The sequence below is a fragment of the Anguilla rostrata genome, chromosome 7 (genome assembly GCF_018555375.3).
Source record: "Anguilla rostrata isolate EN2019 chromosome 7, ASM1855537v3, whole genome shotgun sequence".
NCBI lineage: Eukaryota > Metazoa > Chordata > Actinopteri > Anguilliformes > Anguillidae > Anguilla > Anguilla rostrata.
In genome coordinates this window covers 30,715,277-30,741,871 of record NC_057939.1, presented here as the reverse complement: position 1 = coordinate 30,741,871, position 26,595 = coordinate 30,715,277, and the positions used below count along the sequence as shown (strand labels likewise).

At 40.5% G+C, this 26,595-nt stretch overlaps 1 protein-coding gene across 2 annotated transcripts in view; it reads right to left on the bottom strand.

The window, feature by feature from the left end:
* Positions 1-23,731, bottom strand: part of rnf20 (ring finger protein 20, E3 ubiquitin protein ligase) — a 74,765-nt gene extending 51,034 nt beyond the window's left edge. Inside the window, exons 1-11 of one of the 2 annotated variants that reach the window (XM_064344066.1) lie at positions 23,574-23,731; positions 22,591-22,785; positions 22,185-22,253; positions 21,900-21,998; positions 21,644-21,791; positions 21,008-21,193; positions 20,749-20,864; positions 14,995-15,162; positions 13,107-13,181; positions 12,893-13,012; positions 5,859-6,038 (exon numbers count right to left, since the gene is read on the bottom strand). In XM_064344066.1, coding sequence (XP_064200136.1) covers positions 5,859-6,038; positions 12,893-13,012; positions 13,107-13,181; positions 14,995-15,162; positions 20,749-20,864; positions 21,008-21,193; positions 21,644-21,791; positions 21,900-21,998; positions 22,185-22,253; positions 22,591-22,761 — 1,332 coding nt within the window. In that variant the 5' untranslated portion in view covers positions 22,762-22,785; positions 23,574-23,731. The remainder of the gene's footprint in view (positions 1-5,858; positions 6,039-12,892; positions 13,013-13,106; positions 13,182-14,994; positions 15,163-20,748; positions 20,865-21,007; positions 21,194-21,643; positions 21,792-21,899; positions 21,999-22,184; positions 22,254-22,590; positions 22,786-23,573) is intronic. The other variant, XM_064344067.1, reaches the window with a different exon arrangement.
* Positions 23,732-26,595: the final 2,864 nt, after the last annotated feature.

Genomic DNA, 26,595 nt, shown 5'->3' with positions numbered 1-26,595 from the left:
GCCAAGCCCAAAATGATATGCAACCAAATACAAAACATGACTCTTTTATTTGACATTACGTTAATTTGTCTACTGTATAAGTGAATTTCCCTGTTTCTAGCTCTTCCCCAAACAGTTCACTACAGCAAAAGTAAACAAGCAAATAGTGGCTCAGTCTGGTTTGTGGGCCTCCTTGCTCGGACATGCTTTTTCAGTTCAGTCCAGACATTTTCTATGGGCTTTGTGATGGCCACTCCAAAACTTTCAGTTTGCTGTCTTTAAGCCATTTTGTTACAACTTTGGAGGTACATCTGCAATCAAAATTATTCAACCCCTCTAACCCATAAGATGTCTTTGTGATGTGAATAAAATTTCATGACAATGTATCAACTAAGCCCTTAATTCCCCTATAAACAGAAATACATGTTTATTAGAACACGTTCAAGTGATTTTGAAAACATACAGCTGAGTTAACTATTTGTTATAAGGAAAAAAATGAAATTCTCTCCAAACAAATCAATGACCAAATTATTCAACCCCCAAAATCAGTACTTTGAGGAACATCCTTTAGCTTTTCTAACTTCCAATAAACACTTCCTATAAGTGCTCACAAGCCTCTGACACCTCTCTTTTGGAATCTTGGTCCATTCTTCCTGTGCAAATGCTTCAAGTTCACCAATATTCTTTGGTTTTCGTGATGCCACTGCTTTTTTCAAATCCCACCAGAGATTTTCAATGGGATTTAAATCTGTGGACTAATGATCACCAAGCTTCAGCTTATGCACTGAGGGCATCACATTCTTCTCCAGAATGGCCTGGTATTTCAAGGAATCCATGGTGCCAGTCACACGCTGAAGATTGCCAGTACCAGAAGCAGCAAAACACCCCCACAGAAGGACTGACCCACCTCCATACTTGAATGTGGGGATGGTGTTCTTCTTGTCATAAGCTGCACCTTTTTTTGCGCCAGACATACCGCTTATCCATGGGTCTAAACAATTCCAGTTTAGTCTCGTCACTCCATAAAATATTCTCCCAAAACTCTTGCATATTCAAGTCGATTTTTCATATGCTTACTGGTTAAGAGTGGAGTGGGGCGAGGTGTCCGGCCATGAAGGCCTTGCTTGTTCAATATCCTTCTTATTGTCTGTACTGATACTTTTGTTCCAGCTTTCAAGAGGTCATCCTGTAAGCCTTTGGTAGTAATATGAGGGGTTTTCTCAGCAGTTCTTAGGATGTGCCTGATACCAGTTGAAGTAACTTTACTCTCCCTTCCACGTCCAGGTAGGTTTACTGCTATTCCATGACATTTAAACTTCCTTATGATGCTGCCTATTGTGTCTCTTTGAAATTTCAATATCTTGGAGATCTTTTTGTATCCATTGCCTTTTTTATGCAATGAAATCATTTCTTCTCTTAACTTTTGAGAGAGTTCCTTTGTCTTTGGCATGTTTGCTAGTCAGCTTCAAAAGATTTTTTTAATTTGCATACAATTGTTTGTACAGATGCTTGTGGTATGTTCAGTTGAGGAGGAAACAGACTTGTGGATGTCCACAATTTTGTCTTGGCTGAGTTGCTTGGATTTCCCCATGGTATCAAGGGCAAAAAGGCAGTGACTCTAAATAGTCAGGGGAATTAAGCTGAAAAAATGGCCAACTCGTTACGCGGCGGATAGAAGCATGAAATTTGGTACATATGTCCCTTGGGTGATCCTAAGACATCCTAGAAGGGGTGCCCAAAAAATCTTAAACAAGGAGTGAGTTATTGAAGGAATTCAAAATGGCCACCTAAACAGTTAGCAGTTGACTCAAAAGGCACCTAAAGAACCTAATAAAAGCATGAAATTTGGCAAACAGGTCCCTTGTGTGATCTCAAGACAACACACGTTCTTGGGCGACCCCAAGACATCCTAGAAGGGGTGCGCAAAACAAAATTTAAACAGGAAGTGAGCTATTGAAGAAATTCAAAATGGCTGTCTAAACAGTTGGAAATTGACCTATGATGCACCCAGGTGGACTCATTTTAATCTCAAGGTTGCTAACATTTGCCATCAGGTAATAAGAAATAAAAAGCTTCTAACATGCAGTATAAGGCTGTCAAAAGTGCCATGAATTGAGTTCAAATATTAGCTTTTGTAATTAGTTAGAGTTTGAATATATTCGAATACCATTTGCATATAATTCACAAAAATAAGCTGCTTATTGTCCGGCGCAATATGCACGTGACGCTCCCTCTAAACTGTCCTGCGCTTTATTTTCCACAAGCGGGCAGTAGAATAGAGGACATCGGTGAACTTTCATACTAGGTTACTACATCTGGGGCCTCGTTTATAAAATGTATTTTAGATTAACTGTGTGGCGCGTAAGTAGAAAATCACGTCAAAGTAGTGATTTATAAAATTTCAACATGACTCGATTTGACCGTGGAAACAGCTGTGGCTCTACGTCAGGTCTTCACTTGACGTATGCACACGCTTAATTTTATAAAAGAGCCCCCTGCAGATTCTATAGCCTAATGCGCAAATGAATAAAGCACTTTCTTGTGAATGTAATTTGCCACAACTCGGCATTTAATAATCACAATAGGGGAATGATTGTTTATAGGAAATCCCTGTTTATTTCTTAAAACAAAAACTATTCAAATGGCTAATACTTGTAGCCTAAAACAACATAAATTACTTACTCTGTTTAGTTTGTTTAACTTCTTTCATCATCCAATTTTATCAAAATCTTCAGAACAGAAAGGAAACATAGCCTGCCATAGGAACATTATTTAGCCTAAATTGTTAGCTGACCAGATCTGTTGAACTAAGTGAAAAAAGTGACTGGCTCGCGAGGCTAGCTGACCAGTAACGTTAGGTGTCCATGGAGCTGAAAGTATCACTGGATGTTATTTGCAAGGAAAACCAGACGATCCACTTGCTCTGGGTCCAGGGCAGAACGTTTTTTGTTGACAGAGGAAGTAACGTTAGCACAGGAAATGAACTTTGCGTGCATGAACATGATTCGCCGTATGAAATTAAAGCCTGTATATTCATGTTAATTACAAAACGCGGGATCCAAAACTAATATTCGAATGTTCAAATTTAGGTTTGAACTTTAAAAAAATATATATTTTCGAATATTTTTCGAACTTCAAATATTTTTTGACAGCCCTAATGCAGTACATGATCTCATTTGAGGGATATAATCTAGTAGTGACTCACATGTGTGCCAATTCACATGTTCCAGCACACTGGCATAACACTTTAGGAGTTCTCTACAAACTTTGGCAGCCTCTGGCAAGAGTGTCCATAAAGGTGTTCAAGTTTGTAGAGAACTCCTAAAGTGTGGCTGCAAACTGAGCCCCTCTGTTATTGAAAGTGTCGATGCCGGGATGCTGGGTTACCTTGCACAGTATTATGCCAATGTGCTGGAACATGTCTCTAATCAATTGTTTTAAAACTACCTCTGATGTGAACAAAGTAAATGCCCTAATTGACCTGCCAAAAGAAATGAATGGTAACACCAAATGTGTCTACTAATGTGAGTTGTGAAAAACTGAGTTTGAATATCTTTAGCCTAGGTGTATGTAAACTTTTGGCCTCAACTGTATAAAACAGGTTAAACTATACATGTCCTTGATGAAAAACTCTTTGACCACAAGTTCATAAAATCTAAGGGTGGATATGTAAAACTTCTAAAGATCTATGAAGAAAAAAGTAAGCAGTGTACCCAGTGTCAAATCTATCCAAAATGTCTAAATTATGCATTGCTGTAAATCACAACATAATCATGTATTTCACCACAAATCAACTGTTTTGACTCAAGAAACTCACTGTTGCATCATTTTCAAGTAGGAATTACAAGCTTTCTGTCAGTACAGCGGTTTAAAATATCTAGGGGTCCAGAAACATTTCCAAAATATCTCCAAAAATGAATACAATTCTTTTGTATTTGTATTTTCCATTATAAAGCACATAAATGAGCCCCTTATGAAGGTTTAAGATGAAACATTGGTATCAGATTAAATAATAATGCAAAAACATTGTCACACACTGCGGTACAGTACCTAAATGAGTAATAATTAACTCTCGTATGAATTTCTGTACTCTACAGTGTGTAATGTTTTCTTGTATGGGGATGGGACAACATGAAAACAATATTGAACTGTCCACCACGTTTTGGTGATGTTCCAACTTTCACGTCATGTCTGGGAATTCATGAAACAAAAACTACTAAGCGACCAACGATCGCTTACATTACAGTGTGAAATATCCTCATTATAAAATACCACTAACCTATTTAAAGATACTCAATATCATTGATAAAAATCATTGATAATGTTTTGTCGGGTGCAGTGTCTTTTACTGCTACCACAGAGTGAATGCGATGATGAGAAAACATTCGGTTACACTGAGCTATAAAATGCTGTTCCTAAAGCTAAATTAGACACATTATACATTGTTAGAAAGCTTATACAGTCACCTACTGAATAAATTAATTGTCAATCAAGCAAGACTGTAGTAAAAAGGGCGACAACACCATGAACATGTGTGGTATTACGCACAGCTATTTTGGAAGGTACCCAGGCGTCACAAATGCGCATATATTTCACAAACGGATTGTCCAAGACAATATATGACCACTCAGTCTCAAAAGGGACATCTCTATGCGTAAAACCAATGTTAAGGTTGTATATTTATTCAATATTTGTCGCAGATATTGACTGTAGAATGACATGGTATAATTTTTGAAAAAAGTGTCTTATTTATTTCGTTATTCAGTGAGTAGCGTTTTCACTGCTGTATTGGCATATCTTAGTTGCTATGATGGAATACGATTTTTGAGTGGTGAAAGAATGCCCAGATAAACACTATTGTCCATTATGTCATGGGTGGGGGGTGTAGTTGCAGATGAGACTGCAGGGAGGGGGTGCGTGTTAAATGAACCACGAGCACTGAGAAACCCCGTATTCGGCATTGTCTGTAACGTCTACTAATGAAACTAGAACAAAGAATTTCAACTCATACTTTGGTTTCAGGAGCAATGAATGTCTGAGTTCAGTAATCTAGGCACGCCAGCATGCCGACCACTAGGGGGATTGCGCTAAGTGGTTAAGGGCGGTCCACCCGTCAGCAACATTGATAACAGCGCTAAGTCGGATTTTAACTTCCTAATTTTGTCGCTATATTCCTTCTCAACCCGTGATGTAATGGTCTTGCGTGCTGGTACATTAGGCTATATTCTGGCTCTAAAATCTCCATGAGAGTTTTTATCCTCAACAAATTAAGAGGCGAAATGTCCTTCGTAATCATAGAAGCGGAAAGCAATTTAATCTGCTCTTTTCTGGTGGAATTGTATTTATGTTTAACTGTACTGAAGGATCTTACATGCTACTTGATTGTTTCCCTTCATCTAGAGATGTGTGGTGCTTTTGTTGCACATGACATCTCTTTGTACTCATTGAACAGTCATAAGAAAGTTTGATGCAACTTACCTTACATTGAACTTGTTGCTGATCAACCTGTGGAAAATACTGCCATACTACACCCATAGCTATGTTACATCAATTTGGCTACTCCGGAATTCCACAACCCCACTGCTGTAAGCTAACCACATCGCACCATTCAAAATACAGAACACTCTTTAGAATATCTTTTATTTTTAATTGTTAATTAAAACAGTAAAGCTACTTATAGCCTAATGCTTTATATAATGCAGGCAATTATCAAAAAATTAAGATTAAGGATCTGTTTTGGTTAATTGATTAATCATGCGCAACCCAACTTATACACACCCAGACACAGACACACACACAACCAGACTTACTATACACACACATACACACACTGACTGTACACAGGTGTACCACCCACACACCCACACACAGGACTGTACCTCCATGTGGTCAAGCTGGCGGAGTCTGGCAGTTCTGGTGGTGTTCAGCCGGGATCTGGTCTCATCCAACTGGGCTTTCAGCACCAGAGACTCGTTATAGAGCACAGAGAACTGAGACTGCAGACACCGGTACTCTGAGGTTTCCCTGACCACATCCTCCGCCCGAGAGCACAACTCCACCTAGGTGGGAGAGGAACTTACTATACAGTAGGATTTTTCCCAGGAAAAAAGTTAAGAGGGGTAAGTGCCTTAGGGGGTAAGCAGCAGTGGCACAAAGTGGCATGCCGTGGTTCACATGGTTTAGCCTACATCTGACCTGGTGAAAACATGACTACGTGATGGCAATTTTGTTAAATAGCGCACATTTATTGAATGGCCAAGATTATAAAGATTGTGAATCTCTCGTGAATGGCTTGTGAATTGTGAGGCGCAGTGCCTGGGGGAAACCATGCACAGCACAAAACTACAGTCTATCTGGACACTCCATAAACACAGTTACATACACTGAGACATGCCCAATTGGGATGACAGGTATGCCATCCAGCTCAAGTTATGCCTTGGCAGGGCATGCCCCATACCTATACAGCACCGCGAGTTTGGCACTTTTCAGGGTTCCCCACAGAAATTACCGCAACAGCCACAGACTCTCAGCCCTTAAAAACATTCATTTCTGTGCATTCTGACCCCATTTCAACAGACAGAATTCACAAGCAGCTTGACACGTCCGCGCAATAAAGCCCCAAACTTTTTTGAGTTTTTTGAGGATTTTGCGTTTTCTCCAGATTACGTCATCTTAATGCTGCAAGGCCACAAACAATATGTCCTCCCCATTGGGCATTTACCTACACCAGCCAATCCTTCACCGACACCAGCCAATCAAAATGTCACATACACATGCAAAATTGACATATCTTTCATAATTCATAAAGAACTTCACATGTCCACACAAAGGAGAACTAAGGGGATTTTGCGTTTTCTCCTTCTTATTTTTTCTGCCAAAAAGTCTCCTAGCCCACAAAGAATATGTCTCCCCATTCATAATTTTACATACATCAACCAATAAAAACATTGTATGCAAACACAAAATCAACATAGGTACAAGTGCACACGTTTAAAACAGTACAACTTTGTAACTCTGACGTCTACTTCCCTTGTAGCCTAGTGGGTAGTAACTTTGCCTTTTGATTTGAACAGTTTACAGGACTGATAGACCTGGGTTCAACCGACTGCAGCAAATCTCTAACTCAGTACACTGGCTTGCTGGCTAACTAAAAATACAACATTTTAACTGTTGCTTTTGCATAGATCTGTACAATCTTTCTGGGACAGCTCCGCTTTCGGCATTTTCATGTTTAACGTTAGCTACCTTGTCTGTGAGTAACTTGCCATTCTTGTACGTTGAAAACGTGTTACCATGAGATACATGTTGCTGCAAGAATCTTTTTGTCTCACCTAGTACTATACCAGTTGATGCCAGTAGATGACAGTGGCCGCCAGTCAGTGTGAGATTCGCAAACACAGGATGTCGTGCTTGGTAACAAACTAAGCACGCTGAGAGCAAGTGGCGTATAGATGAGAGCAGCCCAATCCGGGTACTTTGCCCTTGCTTCATGCCCCCGCCTCTTTTTGGGTGAAAGCGGCCCCTCTAATTTGACTGGCGGTAAATGCAAATTCCGACAAAGTCTTTGCCAATTTAATAGCATACATTAAGAATACCGTATTGCTTTTTATCTATTAGGAGCCCAAATCCTATGGCCAGTCAGGCAAACAATTATGTTATGTCGTTGCCGATTAACGATCAGTGTCGTTATATAGAAAAAATTAAAGAAACAGCTAGCTAGCTGTTAGCCAACTTAACCCTTTTGTTACAGGCTAACATTAAATTGGGATTTCCTTGGCTTTTCAGTATGTTCTATGTACTGCCCTTACAATGCAACAACAACATTCACTACTTTAACTTACATCATTAACTAACCTGTGATGAAGTTTGCCACAAACGTACTTATTCACTTCCATTTCTGTACGTTCATAAATTTCTAGTTAGCGAGCTAGATTTGTTCCTACTTATATAAATAACAAGAATGAATCTGATTTTACAAGCTAGACAGCAAGCTAACAAATTCATTAACGGTAGCAAATCACAGTAATTAGCCTGTACTGGCTCACATTTGGATTGCCTGACTAATAGTTAGCTATCAATCAATCAATCAATCAAAATGTATTTCTATAGCACACTTCATACACAGAGGCAACCCAGTGTGCTTTACATAAATAAAAGCTATGTTAGACTACATCAATTCCGTGCAACTTCTTTGACGATCAGTGAAATTAACCAATTTTTGTAACAAAACAAACGAATGATAACGTTAATTCACTGAATGCATAATATAGTCTAACGCAGTTTACTGTAAATTAGCCAGCTATGGGGACCTCATTCGCTATTAATCAGCTGGCTAGCTAACATTTGTTAGCTAGCTTATTTAACTTTGATGCGTTAGGCTGGGTCCCACAGTTTACCATTTTCATCCTCTCTGCGGATGGCCTGAAGCCACAGATCTCTTCTTTTACTGTCCTGCTCTTTGGGGAAGTAAATAAAATCGTAAAATGGGGTTTTTATTATTGTTTGATGTGCAAAATACGACGCATCAGCTTGTAGGCATGGTGCCACTACTTTTTCCAATTTGGCACTGGCACTTCTACCAAAGAGATTCCAATACCAAGAGGCGACACTCTATTGGTTGTGCAATGTAACATCTACGCCCAGCTGCTGAGCCGGCCCGCCGCCACCCGCTTGTTAAGCCGTGACGTATCAACCTCCTGATAATACTGTTTCCGGGTCCAAGCCTCTACTGCGTTGGTTGAGGCTCTCGTCTTTTCAACATGCTGCAGTGCTGTGTCCCTCGTTGTTTGAATAGATCCGAGTCCAGAAAAACTATTCAGTTGTCATTTTACCACTTTCCTTGCAATGAGAAAGAGAAGAGGAAATGGCTGCAGTTGATAATTAAGTTCTTAAACGAATTAAGAAAAACAAAGTTTGGCGCCAGTGGGTGCTAACGTTAATTAGCTAGCTGTTTACATCCTACCTATCCTTATCAGTTCTCATTATGCATATACATTAGTGCACAACCTGTATACATTACAGTTTATTATTACTGTACACCTGCTACCATATATTCTTACCACTGGATTATATGTAAGGAATAAACCGCGATGGGTGGAAAATAATGGTAGTTTTACTATTTGCACCATTTTTCAGCAAAAACCTCTGGTTGTTAATTCTATGAAACCAACGATAGTATCAAGAAAAAAATAGTTCCTTCTTGTTTTATACCATACAATTAGCACCAATTTTGGTCATTTTTGCCATTACATTATTTAAGAAAACTACATGAAACCATAACTCAATCAAATTAATCTCCCTAGCTCTGTTTTGCTTTTTAAATGGTGTGGTCGCGCAGTGTAGACATAACGTCTTTCTAAAGCCGGACACCCACCGCACGCGTAGCGGCCGCGAGCGCACGACGCGTGTAAGTGAAGCATAGTTTAAGTACTGTTATTACAACGTCAGTGGGTGACGTCCTCTACAGCTGCGAACGCGGCGCGAACCGGGTGCGAACTTGTGCGACACAAGCAAACTGAAGCGTAGTTTTTCGCTTCTGATCTATTTTTCTGCTTGCCGCGCGTCATGATGACCTGTTCATACACAGAAATATGCTCTAAAATTCTAGGTATACATGCTCTGATTTATATTTCATCCTTATATTAGGCTACTGGGGGTGTGTCCCTAGTTCCCTACCAGATATTTTATAAGCAGCTAAAAAATACAAGCCTTTTCGTTTTTGTATTGTCCTTGCAGAAAAACAAGAAAAAAAAACTGGAACCTGGGGAAAAGGCAAACTATCTTATTTTGCGGAGGAGGTGGGGTAAATTTGAAAATACACCACAGAAAGACGTAGCCTATTGAATGATGTAGAAGTGAATGCACCGAGCAGCGGTTTGTTAGCTTGAGTGTTGGAAGGTAGTTTTTAACCAACCATTGCTCAGCCTGCTTGACTTCTCCGACGTCTTCGTTCGCCATGCTTTCAAAAAGGGCTAGTTAATAAAAAATCAGATAATCCACAGATCTTTAAAAAATCAGATTATTTAGTGGTTTTGCCGATGAAAATGCACCTATTTTATAAATGAGGTTGTAAGCAAGCCTTTATTGCACTTGTACTTCAAAGCTTCCGGTGTTCATGGCATTGTGGTGTTCATATCCCTTCAAGTTTAAACTGTTAGGCTATCTTTTTGATGATTAGCTGATTCTACTAAATCTGATCCTATAAATGTTTTGACGTGAATGACAAGACGACATGGTAATTCCCAATGGTTGATTACGGATTATTTATTATTATTATTATTATTATTATGATTATGATCATTACATATTCTTCATTAAATTGGCACGCTTGTTAACCAAGCAAATAAATTAATACAGTTTGAGATGGATTATTATGTAGGCTACGTTGCGATTTAAGCTTATGGTAATTCTTTAAAGCGTTTACTTTCTCACGTATTTACATGAGTTAACAAAATATTACCAAATTAACAAACTGAAAAAGGTCTCTCAACAAGTATTCACTTAACCCATAATCAACAGTCGTGAACAAACGTGAAAGACACGATGTAATCCCACTGCAGACTGCGAGAGCTACTAGGAATATAGAGCTTTAAGCAAGCCTTTGCGCGGCACAAACGGAACCTGCGTAGACACACGACGCGCCGCTTCGCCGTGCTGCTTACGCTACGCGTGCGGTGGGTGCCCGGCGTAACGGTGAAGCCACACTATACGAGGCGACGGTCGCCTCCCCACAATCGGCTGTTTGTGGGCGTGTCACCTATTTTTACAGACAGTTGTGTTCGTTAAATGTTGACCGCGTTTAATGTCCTGATTCATATTCATTGTCCTGTCTGAATAAAAATCATTTTGCAGTAACCTAGATCTGAAAGATGTTAGTCAGCTGCCTAGCTAGGCTGTTTATTGTCTAGCTAGTGAGTAACAATCAACAACAAAAACATTGTCTGGATAATTAGCCAGAAAATGCCTTCAAAGTTGTATCTGATTAACTAGCTAGGTGGCTGGTAGAAATACACGAGGAAGATTTTTTTTGTTTGTTATTGTTTGTTGTTACTCACTATAGCTAGAGATTAGACAGCCTAGCTAGGCAGCTTATTAACATTTTTCAGCGCTAGGTTACTGCAAAAGTGATTTTTATTCAGACTGGACAGTGATAGTAGCTAACAGCGATAACTACAATAACCGACAATTTCAGAGACTTTTCTCCACGCTGCGTTCCTCTTATCAATGTCTCTGTAGGAGATTTTATTACGTTGGGAAACCCGATACGGAAATTACGAGTTTGGTCCTCCATTGTGGAACGGTAGAATGTGGAACTAAAATTAGAAAAAAATAGGGACAATTTACTTGACGGATCATTAGATCAAATCAGATTGGTTACCGCGAGGGGGTCAAAGTTGAATTTTTGCCATCTCCCCCGCGGCCTCGCCGCGCCGCCGGCAATCCCAACATGCCTTGCGGGGTCTGGCCGCCACCTCTCATTCAAAATGAATGGAGGCGGCGCCGTCGCGCAGCGGGGCCGCATATAGTGTGGCTTCACCGTAAGACCCTCTGAAATGGGTTTTCAATGCCAGCTAGCTTTATGATAGGTTCGCCGTCACTTGTGACCTAGCCAATATTAAAATTCTTGGTTTTATGTCAGAATGGTCTCACAGCTTGCTTGTTATGCTGGCTAGCTAGCTAGCTAACTATTGAATTGTATTCAAAACAGCGGTTATTACAAACGGAATCGTTCACAAAGATACGGATGAAAATGCATCCTGCAGCCATGAGTTAAATACGGAACACGAATTCTACTGTCCAAATAAGGGACGATTCCTTATTTTGCGGGGTTGTTGGCATCCCTAAATGAAGGGACTAGAACCGTGATTCAACGTTGTCATATGTTGCGAAATTGGACATTGAAAAGGGGAGGGGACGTAACAACAATTCAAAATCGAAAGAATAACGTTCCTGTTTTAACTGCTTTAGAATGCTGGATTTTGTAGCGTATTGATTTTACTGGAGTTGAAAGAATTTAAACCCTTTTTAACCCTCGATGGTGCCTCACTAAAGAAGGAAGTGATCGTAAAAAGGTACACAGGTTCGGGATCTAAAGGAGCGTTTGGACCCGGAAATGGCAAAACGTCACGCATGACGTCAGACTTAACAAGCGGATTTTGGGGTGAAAGTTGATTGTTTACGTTGCTGTGCTATGACCGCAACGTGTACTGCGCTGTTGGATTCTAGCGGTCAGTGTCATACGCTCACCTCTTCATGTTGACACTTGAGTTTATTAAATAATAAATCATCAGTAATTCCCACTATTACGATCTCACTTTTATGACATTGCAATTATTGAACAACGGACTGGACAGATCCAGAAAATCACCCAAATAGTAAGGTGACCAGATTTTGTAAGCGCCATGTCCACGGCCCCACAGAACAAAATCGGGGACTTTTTTTGACTGCGGTCAAGCCAGCCGCCACTTTGGAAATCACAGTTAAGCCAGTCGCCACATTATTTATCCTACGCGTACACGTACTTTATTACGGTAATGAGGTTTTTCCACTTGGGAGAACTGAAAAATGCGTTGACAAAACAAAAAGAAATACGCTATTTATCGCTCTAAACACCAAATCAATTTCACTGGCCCTGAATTTCCAGGACAATTCAATGTGGAATTTCAGAATAAAAGCCTTTAAAATACAGTACAAATCTAATATTTACACAGACACTAGAGAACACTTCCAAGCATAGTGGTCCACATGTAAACACATGCTTTGAAATGTAGTCTACAGGAAAATGATAATGGGAGTTGTAGTTCAGAACACCACTGTACACATACAAAGGATACTTGAAGGTGTTTTTCAAGCATAGACCGTATAAAAAGGTTTCAAGACAGAGAAGATGGGGAGAGGGAGTTGTAGTTCTCACCCTCATGTTGCTGTTCTCTTGGCTTACAGCCTGCAGGTCCTGCTGCAGTTTCTGCAGCTCACTGAGCCGATTCTCTGCCAGCTCCCTGTTCTCCTCCAGCTCACTGTTCATCTCCTCAAACTGGGACAGAGAAGTGTCACACTGTCATCATCACCACCACCAGACGGCCGTGATGCACTCAGGTCAGTGTGAGTGTTGGCAGCTGGTTGCCTACCTTTCTCTTGTTGATGGTGATGCTGCCGCACACGCTGCTAGCCTCTCCACACACCTTGTACCCTTTACTGTTCACCTGGAGAGACCAGGAGGTGTGAGTGTTAGCGCAACAGGGCCAGGAGCCATTATAACCACCAGAAACCCTGGTCTATTAATCATCAGAGCAATCTCTCTACTAGAGCCCGACCGATGCCAGATTTTTGGGTCCGATGCCGATCCCGATTTTGGAGAGTCCTAGCCCAGTGTTTTGATCGATATTTTGTCAAAAAGTGCAACATTTTCAAATCAATCTGAAAAACTTTTATTAAAATTTTTTATTAAAGTTTCTATATTTAAGAACATTTAACTTATAAGCAAACAAATAAAAATAAAAATAAACACACAAAAAACTTTTTAAATAAAAAAAATGTAAAAGATGATATTAAATTAAATATATATATATATATATATATATAAACACCATCTTTAAGTGTGTGAAATCAAAATAACTCCACACCTTGCCTTCACTCATTTCTTTTCCAGCCATCTATAAAATATTAATTTTAAAAAATCAGTTTTCCAGTTTCAAACATGTATTTTTATGAATATTATTATTATTGTTGTTATTAATTTGTGATTATTATTTCTTAGTATCTATTCTCAGTAAATTAATTGCATTTTCTTATTTTATTCCTACTACATGATCTCAAGGAGTAAGACTTTATCTAGCGAGCTTCCCTGTCCATAAGAATTCGGTGGTGAAAATAACTACAATGTGCTCTGACGTGTGACTAGATGACACACTCGCTTGCAATAACGCATTAGCTATTGACACAGCCTCATTATTTCTTATTATATATTCTCAGTAAGTTAAATGAATTATATTTTCTTATTTAATTTCTACTACACGATCTCAAAGAGTAAGACATTATCTAGCGGAGCTAATGAGTGAATCAAGTGTAACGTTAGATGAAATTAAATTGACTGGATGATATACGTGAAAAAAACTACAATACGCTTTTGTGCAGGTTACCCGCACTAACTGTTGGTTGATTCACTTCTCCAACAGCAATCCTTCTCTCATGTTATCATGACAAAGCTAGATAACATGGCTTAAAATGATCCACGTTAGAAGTGTTTTATCTGCGTTTTTACTGTCTGGTTAGCTTGCTACGATGACGCGTGACTAGATGACACACTCGCTTGCAATAACGCGTTGGCTATTGACACAGCATCATATAGTAGCTAATATCATTATCTCAGATAAAAAAACAAATGTGTGATGCATTCAATCACCATTTTCTTTTGGCTGGTTATTTATTTGAGAATACAGCGATGTCCTCTGGAAATGCAGATCCTACGCTGCTTATGTGCTCACTGCCACTTCATAAAGGCTTGCTAGCCAGCTAGCTTGCTAAAGTGAACCAAATATGTTAGCTAGCTCGCTTGCTTGATAATGAGGATTGATAAACATAGTGGTCATATAAACGCATTTAATTAAAAACTTTCACTAAATATACATACCTTTATTGCGGCAATCGAATCTGTGCAGACAAGTCTTGCAGTGGAGAATATTGGATGAGGCACGAGTGACAAACGTCTTATTACAGAAGTAGCGCGTCAGCTGCTGCAGTTCACACTTGTATTAGTGTCTCTACTGTTATCCCTCTACTGGATAATTCTAGTAAATAGCAATTACAACGTTCGAACAGACAAGTACAGATAAATAATCAATGTTTTTTTTGTTTATTATACTTCTTTAAAAATCGGGATCAGCTGCAGATCCCGATGTTGTCAAAAAAGTCAAATAATGGCCGATATATCGGCCAAACCGATATATCGGTCGGGCTCTACTCTCTACTACTTAATGCACCAAGACATGCACGAATGCACGCACAGCGCAGCCTCACCCTCTCCAACACTTCTCCCAGGTGTGTGTTGAGCCGGTTTTCCCTCCGCCGGATCTTCTCTGTGTCCCACTGGAGCTCCTCTATCAGAACCTGCAGCTCGCCAACCCGGCTCTCCGCCCGTGTCATGGCCCGGCCCAAAGAGCGAGACTGACGAGCAGACCAAAGCCACTGTCATAAACCACCACAATTAAAACCATCACACTCATAAATCACCGCTGTCAGAACCACCAGAGTCAGAAACCACCAACAACAGAACCACCAGAATGACAAAGCAAGACTTTGAACAGAGACAAATTTAAATCCTACAGAAAAAGGAACGTGAAACAGGGACATACATGCGCTGAGCACACCTGCCTAAATTTTAAGTCTTCATTTTATTGCACAGCAATAAACAGGGAAGTTATGCACAAAAACAAAATTCTCTTTGTGTCACTGTGGTATTTATCCCCATCAGCAATGCTTTGGAATACAGCATGTTTAATTTGTCCCTAGGGAACTGTCGCCAGATAGGTTTGAGTTAAGGTTAGATTTATTATAACCCTCAATGGCTGGGTTTACATGGAGCCTAATATTCCGATTAAAATCGGTTTAAAAGCCCAAGCAGAATGAAAATGCTCCATATAAATACAGTCAGAATAAACAGGCCCAAACCGATTGAAAGTTCAATAGGTTGCAGAGGGGTAGTTTAAACCTTTTCATAAACCGATCAAAAGAAAAACTGTACCATGTAAACAATGAAACTGATTATTTTCTGGCTGCGTTCTATCTGCGCATGCCCCCCGCCTTGACGTAAATGCGTGGTGACACGTTTCTCTCCACTGATCAAACACGTGATGTAGGGGTGGGCGATATGACGATATTAGATTGTGAACGATTAAAATGTCTCCACAATCTGCTTTTCCAGAGAGATCGGGAGTATCGGGCTACAGTGAAACTGCACATTCTATCAGTTGCACGGACAACGCTCATACAAGGCATCCAACGTTGTTTTCTCAGCCAAACCTAAAATCTATTTTTTCAGTAGGCTACTTTCGCAATTTTTTTCTGTGCCGGCAAATGAGTCAGAGGTGGTCCAGCGAGCTCTTTTGGTTCTTAAGGGGACGTGTATCCACCACCCCATATAAATGAATGGAACTTGACATAAATTTGCTAGCGTACTGTAGAAGTGTCCTATCTTCCATATTTGAGATTAATATGAGAGGGTGGTCGCTACCAGTACGTCTAGGAATCCGTACATATTCACAGTTGTAAGCAGGACGCAAAACCGTTAGGAAAAAAACGCAGCCGTTAGGAAAGCAGTTTGAAATTATTAAGCAACGTCTGTGCCATTGCTTTTAATGGGTCGCGATGAGATAATTCCGAGCATATTGCTTGTCTTAAGCCGCGTTTCCACCCAAAGTACCCAGAACTTTTAGTCCCAGGAACTACTTTTCAAGGAACCACCACAGGAAATTTACCCCGGAACTAGGAACCTTTTGAGGAACTCAGTGCGTTTCCACCGCAGGAACTAGGGACTAAATTTAGTTCCGGGGGCTTTATTTTACCCCCGAAAAAGTTCGGGGGGTAGTACTTTCCGAAAGTACAGGAACCTTTTGGGTGGAGCTTGCAGCGCTGAACATTTCTGATTGGTCGAGTACTCGCAGCATTTTTTTGGGTTTGTTTTCAGCCGCCATGTTTAAAAATATGCAGCCGCAAACCAATTTATTTTCATAATAACTTCAAATCAAACTTGTATGTTATGCGGCGCAGTAGCCTAGTTTTGGTTATAGCCTATCAACGTCTTGGAATTATAACGTGTGCTCTTCTGTTCTTCTCTGGCTTTAGTATTCGTTTTATAATTTTTTTTTATAAAAAGCATTCGTGCTGGGACAACATATTACGTACCAAAACATTCAAACGGATTAATTTGGTTGCTGAATATTTTCTTCCGGATTTTCTTTGTTAGCCCGTTGTAACTGACTCAAAACGTTTGATACAGTTATGTGAGGTATGCGGTAGTTCTGCGTAATTCACATTGGTGATACAGTAAAAGCAAACTGGAAATCACCTTCCGCACTTTTTGTCAGGGTAAAATAACAGGTTAATTCTAGTAATCGTCCCGTTAGCTTTTTCAGACTGCCGTAATTTTACTCTGCCATTCTTCAATTCCACAAAAAGACCAGGAAGACTATGGACTAATTTATGGTGCATGGTTCGCATCTGGGGGGCACATTCGCTGCTCGGCTAGCAGTAACTTCAAAGGAAAGCAAACGGTGGCTGTACCACTACTAATTTAAATTTTCACGCAAGTCCGAGTTTTTGTTCTATTCTTGTCATTTTGCGATTTGCGATATGGAATTGACGATGAGAAAGTAATCAAACAGCAAATTGTTTACAACATGTGCATGTTTTCTGCTGTTGTTGCCAGTTATACATATAAATGTGAATGCATTCGGTCGCTTCGGATGTCAAGACATGAAAGTGAATGTTCGCATAAAAACATAATGAATGTGTTTGAGAGGATATATAAAACAGTTACAATCTGACTATTGGCCTGTTATATCCTATTTGTTGCATAACAACGGTCCAAGTTCAACTACCAACGACAGTTTTGCTTGACAAGGGTAAAATAAGCCCAAACGGCTGCAGAAGAATATATTCAAGTTATTATTATGAAAATAAATCGGTTTGCGGCTGCAGATTTAAAAAAATGGCGGTTGAAATAAAATACTGAGAGTAGTCGACCAATCAGAAATATTCAGCGCTTGCGCCCAACCCCAAAAGTTCCGGTACTTTTGGAAAGTACTACCCCCGAGCAGGGACTTTTTTTTTTTTTGGGGTAAAATAAAGTCCCCGGAACTTAATTTAGACCCTGGTCCCTGCGGTGGTCCCTGCACCTTTTGAGTTCCTCAAAAGGTTCCTAGTTCCTGGGGAAAGTTCCTGCGGTGGAAACGCAGCTTTCAAGTTGGTACTGTAAATAAGACCGTATTAATATAACTACATGCATATGTATGAAGTTGGTTTTTTACATTTAGAAAGTGTATTATGTGTATTTTTTTTTTTTTTTTTTTTACAGAACTTACATTTTAATAGGTAACGATGTCAAGTTATCTCTAATAAATATGAAGTAAATACACTACCGGTTAAGGTGGTTGATACACGTCCACCCCCCCCCCCCCCTCGGGTGGTCGATAATAGGTGCTCTCACTCTAGCTAGCTATATAGTTAGTACAGGTGCGCCATTTTATGAAAAAATGTTGGTAAGAGAGAAAAAGCACATGAGGATAGAGCTGTGTCACGGAACTGGCATGGCATTCAGCATGGAAATGACAGCTTTGATAGGTGACCTGTGTCACATGTAACAGGTTGGGTGCAGTCAGCAGTCCTTAAGTATACAGAGCCGGCTCCCTTGATGGTGACCGGAGAGGGGTCCCTAGGGACCATCCGCAGCAGGGTGCTATTCCACCAAGGCAGAAACCGATATTGAAGGCACAGTCCATACACCCTTTCCCAAGTAGCCTAACAGTAATGTTAGACGTGTACACAGTGTCAAGTACGTCATCCCTAACAACAGCAAACACTGCCTTTTCAAAGGACTAGTATTGGTATCGTTTAGATTTCATCGATTCCGATTACCAATCTGATTCTGCTTATCGAATCTGGTTCTTATCAAATTCTGTTTCAAATACTTTTCATGTTGTTTGAGTACAAAAAGAAACCAAAATGTGTTGTTTGCAAACAACCTATATTTTCAGCAGACTTAGGCTGACATAAAATGCCATTGTAGTAAAAAAAAAAAAAAAGTTGAATTATTTTCATGCAGTGATTATATTTTGCTGTATCCCTAGGACTTGTTAAACTTAGCCACAGTTGAGCGTTTGCTCTGGTCCGTACTGTTTATTAGGCTCTACAGCAGTGTTGCCAGATTTGAAAATGGTGAACCTGCCCAATCAGAGTCTGAAACCCACCCAATCTAGATAAAATTATATATATATGTATATATATGTATATATATATACACACATACAATTGTGAGCAACAGTGAACAATGAACAACATATCTAGGCTTTTCCATCTTTTCCATGCTCAGCAGGCTGTCATCATGCATTCTAAGGTAAAAGACACAGTGGTCTATAAAACAGTAAAGTTTAGAGATAACTACCAAAGTCATGACAAATGCTGCAACGTTTCTTATTTTAGTTTATTATTTCTCATATTGTTTCACCACCAACTATCTCCCTTCACATATCTACACAACGAAGCTTGCAGGCTAACGTTGCCAGCAAACAACTGCGTATCTGCTGTATTGTTAACTGTGCATTTTACAAATAAGCTTTGATTTGATTCAATCACTTGGCTAACTCCAGTTAATAGAAAATACATGTTATCTATCTATTGTTATTACTAGGCAGAATATAGGTTACCTAACTGGTTGTGTCTGTCAGTGGTATTGACTGCAAGAGTCACATAGTTTTATCCACAACAGACACTTTTCCAGGCTTGTCTTGAGCTTGGGGAATGGACTAAAAGTAAAACCTCCCCGAAACATTCAGGATAACGCGCGTCAGTTTTGCAAGTTCTTCAACAACATCTTTCAGCCACCTACAAAAGCTTTTTTCCCCCCACTATCAGCTAGACTATACTGTTGAAGACAGGCTCAGAGCTAGATATTGGAGGAAGTACATTACATTACATTTATGTGGCAGACGCTTTTATCCAAAGCGACATACAATAAGTGCATACCAGAAGCACATAGCAACCATTTTAAAGCAGGGATTGGTGGACTGCAGTGTTAATCATTCATTTGCAAAAAAGGTCAATTGACTGGCTTCAGGTAAAATACCAACCGAGGAATAGGCGGAGGAGGAACAAACTGCACCACCGAATGTAAACGTTTAGCGGAAAGATGAAGATTAATAAATGCCCAATAAAACAACAAATAGCCCAAATTATGACAAACCACTCAAAGCCATTTTTCCCCGCCCAATAATATGAGAAACAGCCCAACACTGGTAATGCTGCTCTACAGGTAAGTCGCTACATACTACGTAACCAGTTACGAAGACATAAGCGCAACGGATCCTGGCAGTTCAGTAAAATTATTTGCATTCCACTCATCGCAAATGGCATTAAAAATACATTTTCAGAATTCAATAAGCGGATTTGAAACGCACATTTTGTAACACATTCGGAACTGGCTCTCGATACCCAAACCCTACAAAGGAGCAATGCTCTACTGTTGGTGGATGGGTACTTTGCACCGCTTTTATTGAGTTAGGACAAGCCCAGTCAAATACTGTGCGACCTGACCTACAAGTACAAGTACTGTCTAAATCACCTGGAGCAATAACAATGAGAACCAATGCTACCACTTAGTGCGGGTTTGAACATTTGTGGCCAAAAGTTTTGTGCAATGCCTAATACTTCCTACTGTATTAATCCAATTGGTAATTACTATCAGCTCTATTTCAGTTGGCTCCTGTTGCCACCATTTACACTTCTGTTCGAGCACTTCATAGTTGGGTATTGAACCCCAACAATTCCTTTGAAAGTGCTCTTATGGCAGTTTCTGACAGAACTGAGAGACTAGTTTAGGAAACTTGAGCAATAATTAAGCATACTCGCATATCTACTCGAGAAGCCACTGATGCTTCCCTCCATGCTGATGAACATAATCATAGCACAGCTAAAAATGCAACAACTGTGACGCCATGGCAAAAAGGTATTGAACTTCCTGGGAGTTGATTCAACAAAGGGAGAAGATTCCCAACACACCTCATTGGTCATGTGTATGTGCCTCTGCTGAAGCTCGCTGGTCAGCTGACGCAATCGCTCATTTTCCTTGGCCAGAAGGGTGTTCAGCTGGGCGGTGACCTGCCAGACACTGTTGTCTGAAATCACAGAATTGAAGGGGAACAACACACCTTAGTTTCTCATTTTTCCCTCCAGCCATGCATTGCATTCATGCGGTGACATGTGTGCCATCAGTAACCGGCCGCATCCTTGTGTGGCTATCCCATAATAAAATTCTCACCTCCACCTGCCTCCAGCTCATTCTCCAGGGAATCCACCGTGTCCTTCAAACTGTTGTAGATTTCCACAACCTGATTGGTCAGCTGCCGACTCGCCTCCACCCTCTCCTGCAGCTCTGCTTCCATCTCTTCACTGCTGCTGCTGGCCAGGGTGGCAAGGAAAGAAGTGGCTGCCTCACCTGAGTGGCCTGGAGGACATATTGCACCAGTTTCAAGACTAAATCATACACCTTCCACTCACAAACACACACACACAACACAAAAATCTGTGTGTCCTAATTGTATTCCATTCTTCTCACCTCACCTGCCCACACACATTCCACAGCTATACAATGCCATCACCCCAACTTCTTCTCCTCCCCATCACCATTTTCAATTATTTTGTGCTTTCTTGTCAGGGTTGGCTAAGGCAGCTACATAAACTATAAAATAATACTACAAAACACAAGCATAGTATCAAATATAACATGAATGTACACACATACATAGATTATATAAAGAAAACAGCTAATTAACAATAGAGAAACATCATTACATTACTGTAGCAACAGTACAAATAGTGCCAACCAATCACACAAGTCTGAAACTTGTGTCTACCACAATGAGAGAGTGCACTCACTCGCTGACTCCATCCTCACCTCTGTCTCTCACTCTCTCTTGGTTGGAGTCTCCATCAGGCTCCGGAGTCTCTGGCTTCAGACTCCGGCCTTCCCCAGTCAAGAGGTCAGCAGACTCACTTCCGGATTGGTCATAGCGCCGGCCAATCAGGCGTATGTTCTCATCAAACTGAAAGAAACAAGAAGTCTAAGGTCTCACAACCTAAGAAAGACAGAAATGGTAATTACCATGATGGATGTCAGTTTACTTGCAGGGTGCTGCAATTTTTATACATACCTGGTTCCAGTATCGGTTGAGGATCAGCAGACTGGCATCATCAGTTGCCTGGCGAGTCTCCAGCTTCTCAGCCCTCTCTCTCAGCTCGTCCTCAATTACCTGTAAACACAAAACAACCATCCACACTGACAGTTCAAAGCAAAGTTCTCCATCTAAATTCAATACAAACACAGCCTTCTAGCTTCTGTTAAAAAACAATAGTCAAAGACAGTGTTTACACACTGAAAACATGCAAGTAAAGAACAAAGAACATATGAAAGACAGAAAAGCATATGTTTTACACACCTGCCTCTGGTCCAAGGCCTCCCCCAATTTCCTGTTCTTAACCATAAGGGCTTTCACATCTTGCTCTTCCTGAGAGAGACACAAAGACAGAGAAACAGACAGAGAAAGAAAGATTGTGCTTAATGGAAGGTATGCTGGTATGCAATTTGTGAAACATCACAGGGCATGGATACTAAATTCTGGCCCTCAAATGAAAAATGCAGCCCTGGATTTCTTTTCTCACACATAATTAACTCAACAATCAGTGCTATTGATTGGCTTGACTGTGTTCTCACCTGACTCCCCTGTAAAGAGAGGGTGAAAAACCAGCAGTACTTGGTGCTGGCCGTGGTTTGAGTAACAGGGTTATAGGGCAAGACCAGCAGGGAAGCCTACAGCACACAGACAGACAGCAGATGTAACTCACAGAATTGGACACTCCTCCCAGTTTGATGACCGTCTCAACGGCAGTGCTGCTTCCTCCTACTCCGACTCCGGCCCCCTCACCTCCGTCTTCCACCTCCCGCTCTCTACGTTTCTCCGGGGGCACACTGGATGACGAGCTACAGGGGTCAGCAGCACGCTTCTGTCCCGACATCCTCAAATCTGAGACAACAGGGGCCTGGAGAGGAGCGGAGACTACATCAGCACCCACTACAGACCAAGCGCTGCAGGGGGAAAAAGTCAGATACCCAACCACCTATTTGAGTTTCTATTTGCGATCTTGCAGGACCAATGAGCTGCAGACAGGATTCTGCGCATAATGTTCAAGTTTTAACGAAGACTCTGGTAAAGTAAATGATTAATCCGAGTACATTCTGGCAAGCGTTCGTAATACCGACATTTCAGGGGTTTCTTTCAAATTGTCACACCAAGTTAAGCACACTTTTGTCCAAGTAATACGAGCTAGCAACACACTTTACTGCAGATAAGGTATATGGCTTCCTACTTAGCAAAAGTAGCTTGATTAATATTCTGGGTAACACAACACGTTAGCAAATGAAGCTGGGTAACGTTAGCTTGCTGGCTACTGATAACCAGTTAGCCAGCTATCAATAGTTGACGAAGAAGCAATGGATAAGCTTTCTCCAGTGTCTACATCAATTAGACCGCCACCCAGTAAATTAACTACTGAACTAGAAACGATAAATTCATTTTAAGCACAGGTAGTAAAAAGCCGGCCAACATATGTTAAACTAATAACTTGATATAAATAACTGGATATAGACATGTCTTCCGAAGCCGACAGATCCGCGCAATTGATAGCGAGCTAATTAACCAGCAATGGACATACCGGACAACGTATATAATGAAAAAACCCCGTAAAGTGATGTTAGTTAATTGTTTCAAAACGTAGTGATCAGCGTGTTTCAGAACAGTTTTCGGAGTTTGTGCTGGTTAATTTCTTACCGAAAGTGTTGATATGACTTATAATTGATGTAGCTGCTCAGCGCAATATTTTCAGTATGTTACCCCCCCCCCAATCCGCATTCCGGAAACAATTCTTCTTCTTGTTCTTCTTCTGGAGCTGGTTTCTTCTTCTTCGGCGGTTGGTAAACCAGCTTTTCGTGCATTACCGCCATCTACTGGGCTGGACTGTGGTCTTCAAATTATGCCCACTTTCAAACCAGACACCGCTGTTTTCAATGTGCTCGATCAGGGGACCACGACTTGCTCGCAAACTCCATATATGAACAGCTATGAGGCTGCGGATACGTCCCATTCAATTAACTGTGTCTGAAGAAAACACGTTTTTAACGTACAAAAATCTAGTCCTGCAATTAAAAGAAACGATATCAAAATTACGCCAAGTGACAATAGACAATATTGGCTATCTTAGCTAACACTACTAAAACATGCTGCATTCCAAAGCATTGCTGCTCCCCAGTGTTTCCTAAATTATTTCAAGCAACGCGGCTCTGTGTTTTTTCATCTTACCATCTGAAGAGAATGTGGTCATTCAAAGCATGTGTCGTATCAACATGTCAAATGGGAATCATAGTGGGAATAATTTTGCTGAGTAATTACAGCATTTAAAAAAAAATGTTTTCAAATGACTGCACAATATGTTCGAACAATTGCCTGCATCGAGTGCTTTGGGTCTATGAGAAGCATATCTTGAATAAAATGCATTAATTAAATAGTTTTGTTCAGGAAATTGTATTCAGAAATAAGATATTTTTATTCTTGTAGAAGAAATTATACTATTGTACTTACTTGGCAAAACTTTACCACCTATACTACATTATTGGGGCAAACATATTGTGGTGACCCTGGGGTAGCTAGCTAGGCAGCTAACTACGATTGCAGTCGCTGGCGCCATGTAAATACTTGCTTGTATATATCTAGGTGTAGTTAGCGTGCTTTTGTGTGTTACAAGCTATTTTTTACAGTCTCTGGTTACAAGTGTAGACACCCGTGTTGCGTGTGCTTGTACTGTTTTGTTGTGTTTCGCGTCTCTTGTAGTTGAGCTTGTAAGTCGTCTGGTTCGTGACGTCACAGCCCAATGTTAAAATCCTATTGACTTTAAAAAAATCATTGATTGTAAAATATCTATAGCGATTAAAAATAAAAGATTTCTCACGTTTTTTGGGACCGTCATTCTCTACCGTAACATGTGCTTGCTTATATATATTTCAATCTCTGGAGGGAAAAAAACGGATTTATGTCGATTTACGATGTGCTGGTGGTCCTGAACTACACTAAATCAATCAGTCGCACGGATGTACGTCACAACCACGTGTGCTTGTAAGTCTACCCGCCAAGTGCGGTGCCTTGGCTGCCCCTAACTGCTGGTCTGGGATCAGATTTCCCTTCCCAGGTCCTAACTTTAACCATTAGTAGGAGAAGAAAATAACTGACTCTGGACCAGCAGATAGGGCCAACTGCACCCAACACCGGTGGCTAGCTAGCTATACCCACGACAAATGCGGTGTCACTGGTTAGCTTAATGCATTTTTTCAATGGTCAGGACAATAATGTTAAGAAGGGAGAAAATCATTCCAAATCCAACCATGTAGAGCAGGTCATATACAGCCAGAGTAGATTAGCGGGTCTGTTAGCGCCAGCATGAAAGATATCGTTTATAAAATTTCGGTTAGCTAACGTTAACGTTAGGAATGGCTGGATCAGCAGGTAGCTAGCTAGCTGTCAAAGTCAGGTTTATTTGTCATTACAAACCATATGCTGTACAGTACACGATGTAACGAAACTTCGTTTCGCAAGGCTTCGGTGTAACATAGACTTTCAGTCTGCTCACAGCACTTACAAAGGAATACACACATTGTGAAAATCAGAATCACAGTGCATTTAGACAAGACAGGTGCAGTAGACAAGAGATTTTTAATAAATTTCTAATAAATAGTTTTATTAAAACATAGTGTGGCGGTTTCGCGAAGAAGCAGAGACGGAGACTGGCTTGGCTGTTTTCGAATCGCTCCCGGGGAGCTTCGCTTTATTTGTGACATCTCCTCAAAACGGTAATTCGTAGACTGACCATCATAGCTGGGCGAAGCCTGCTTTTGTCAAACCCCGTTTGCCATGATTGGCTGCCCCGGCGCAACGGGACTAACCAATCACACAGCCTTAACGGCACATCACACAAAGGTCGGATTTACATACAGCGGGAAACAGCAGCACGAGACACGCAAAACAGAGACAGGCAGGGAATACAACAACAGTATTGGCTAATTGACTAATGACAGAAACATGACGGTGCAAATCATAAACCCGAGGGCTGCTAGCGCTACGGAAGCGATTCCTAGCAGGCTACACACATTCAAAATAACGAGTATTTACACGATCGCGGAGCGGGACAAGTTAACCGCTAACAAGCTAACAATTATTTAGTTACACACAGGCAAGATCGCCACAATAGTAAGTAGCAAATATATTGTCGGTAATTTATCGAAAACCATGCTGGCTAGCTATATTGTTGTTGTGTATAAAAATGTATATGACGTTATATTCCATTTGAAATTACGTCTTAAGTTAGTTAGGTTAGGTTGTAGGCTAATCATTTATACGGTCTATGGTTGTACTTTATAGATCCCTGAAAGGAAACCCTGTTGTCATCACGACTGTACAATTATGATGTGAAATAAACAATATAACTTAATAGTAACAAATCTGTTATTTCCAGTAATTTTAAATTGAAATTCTATATCAAAGTGACACTAGAAGTAGAAGGGCGCAAGCGTGTTCCAGCTGAGCCGTGACGATATAAGCGTGCGTCGTGAGTACAGTACCGGTATGTGTAGTTCCTAAGTGTACTAAACGTACACAACGTTGTACCTTGTACTTCTCATGGGTCAATCGTGCTGCTGATATTATATTTCATGAGTCATATATGTCATGAGTACCGCATACCAATAGCTAACTGGTTCCCGACTTGTAACTAAAAATGTCGTTTATTGAAAATTGCCCCATTCAT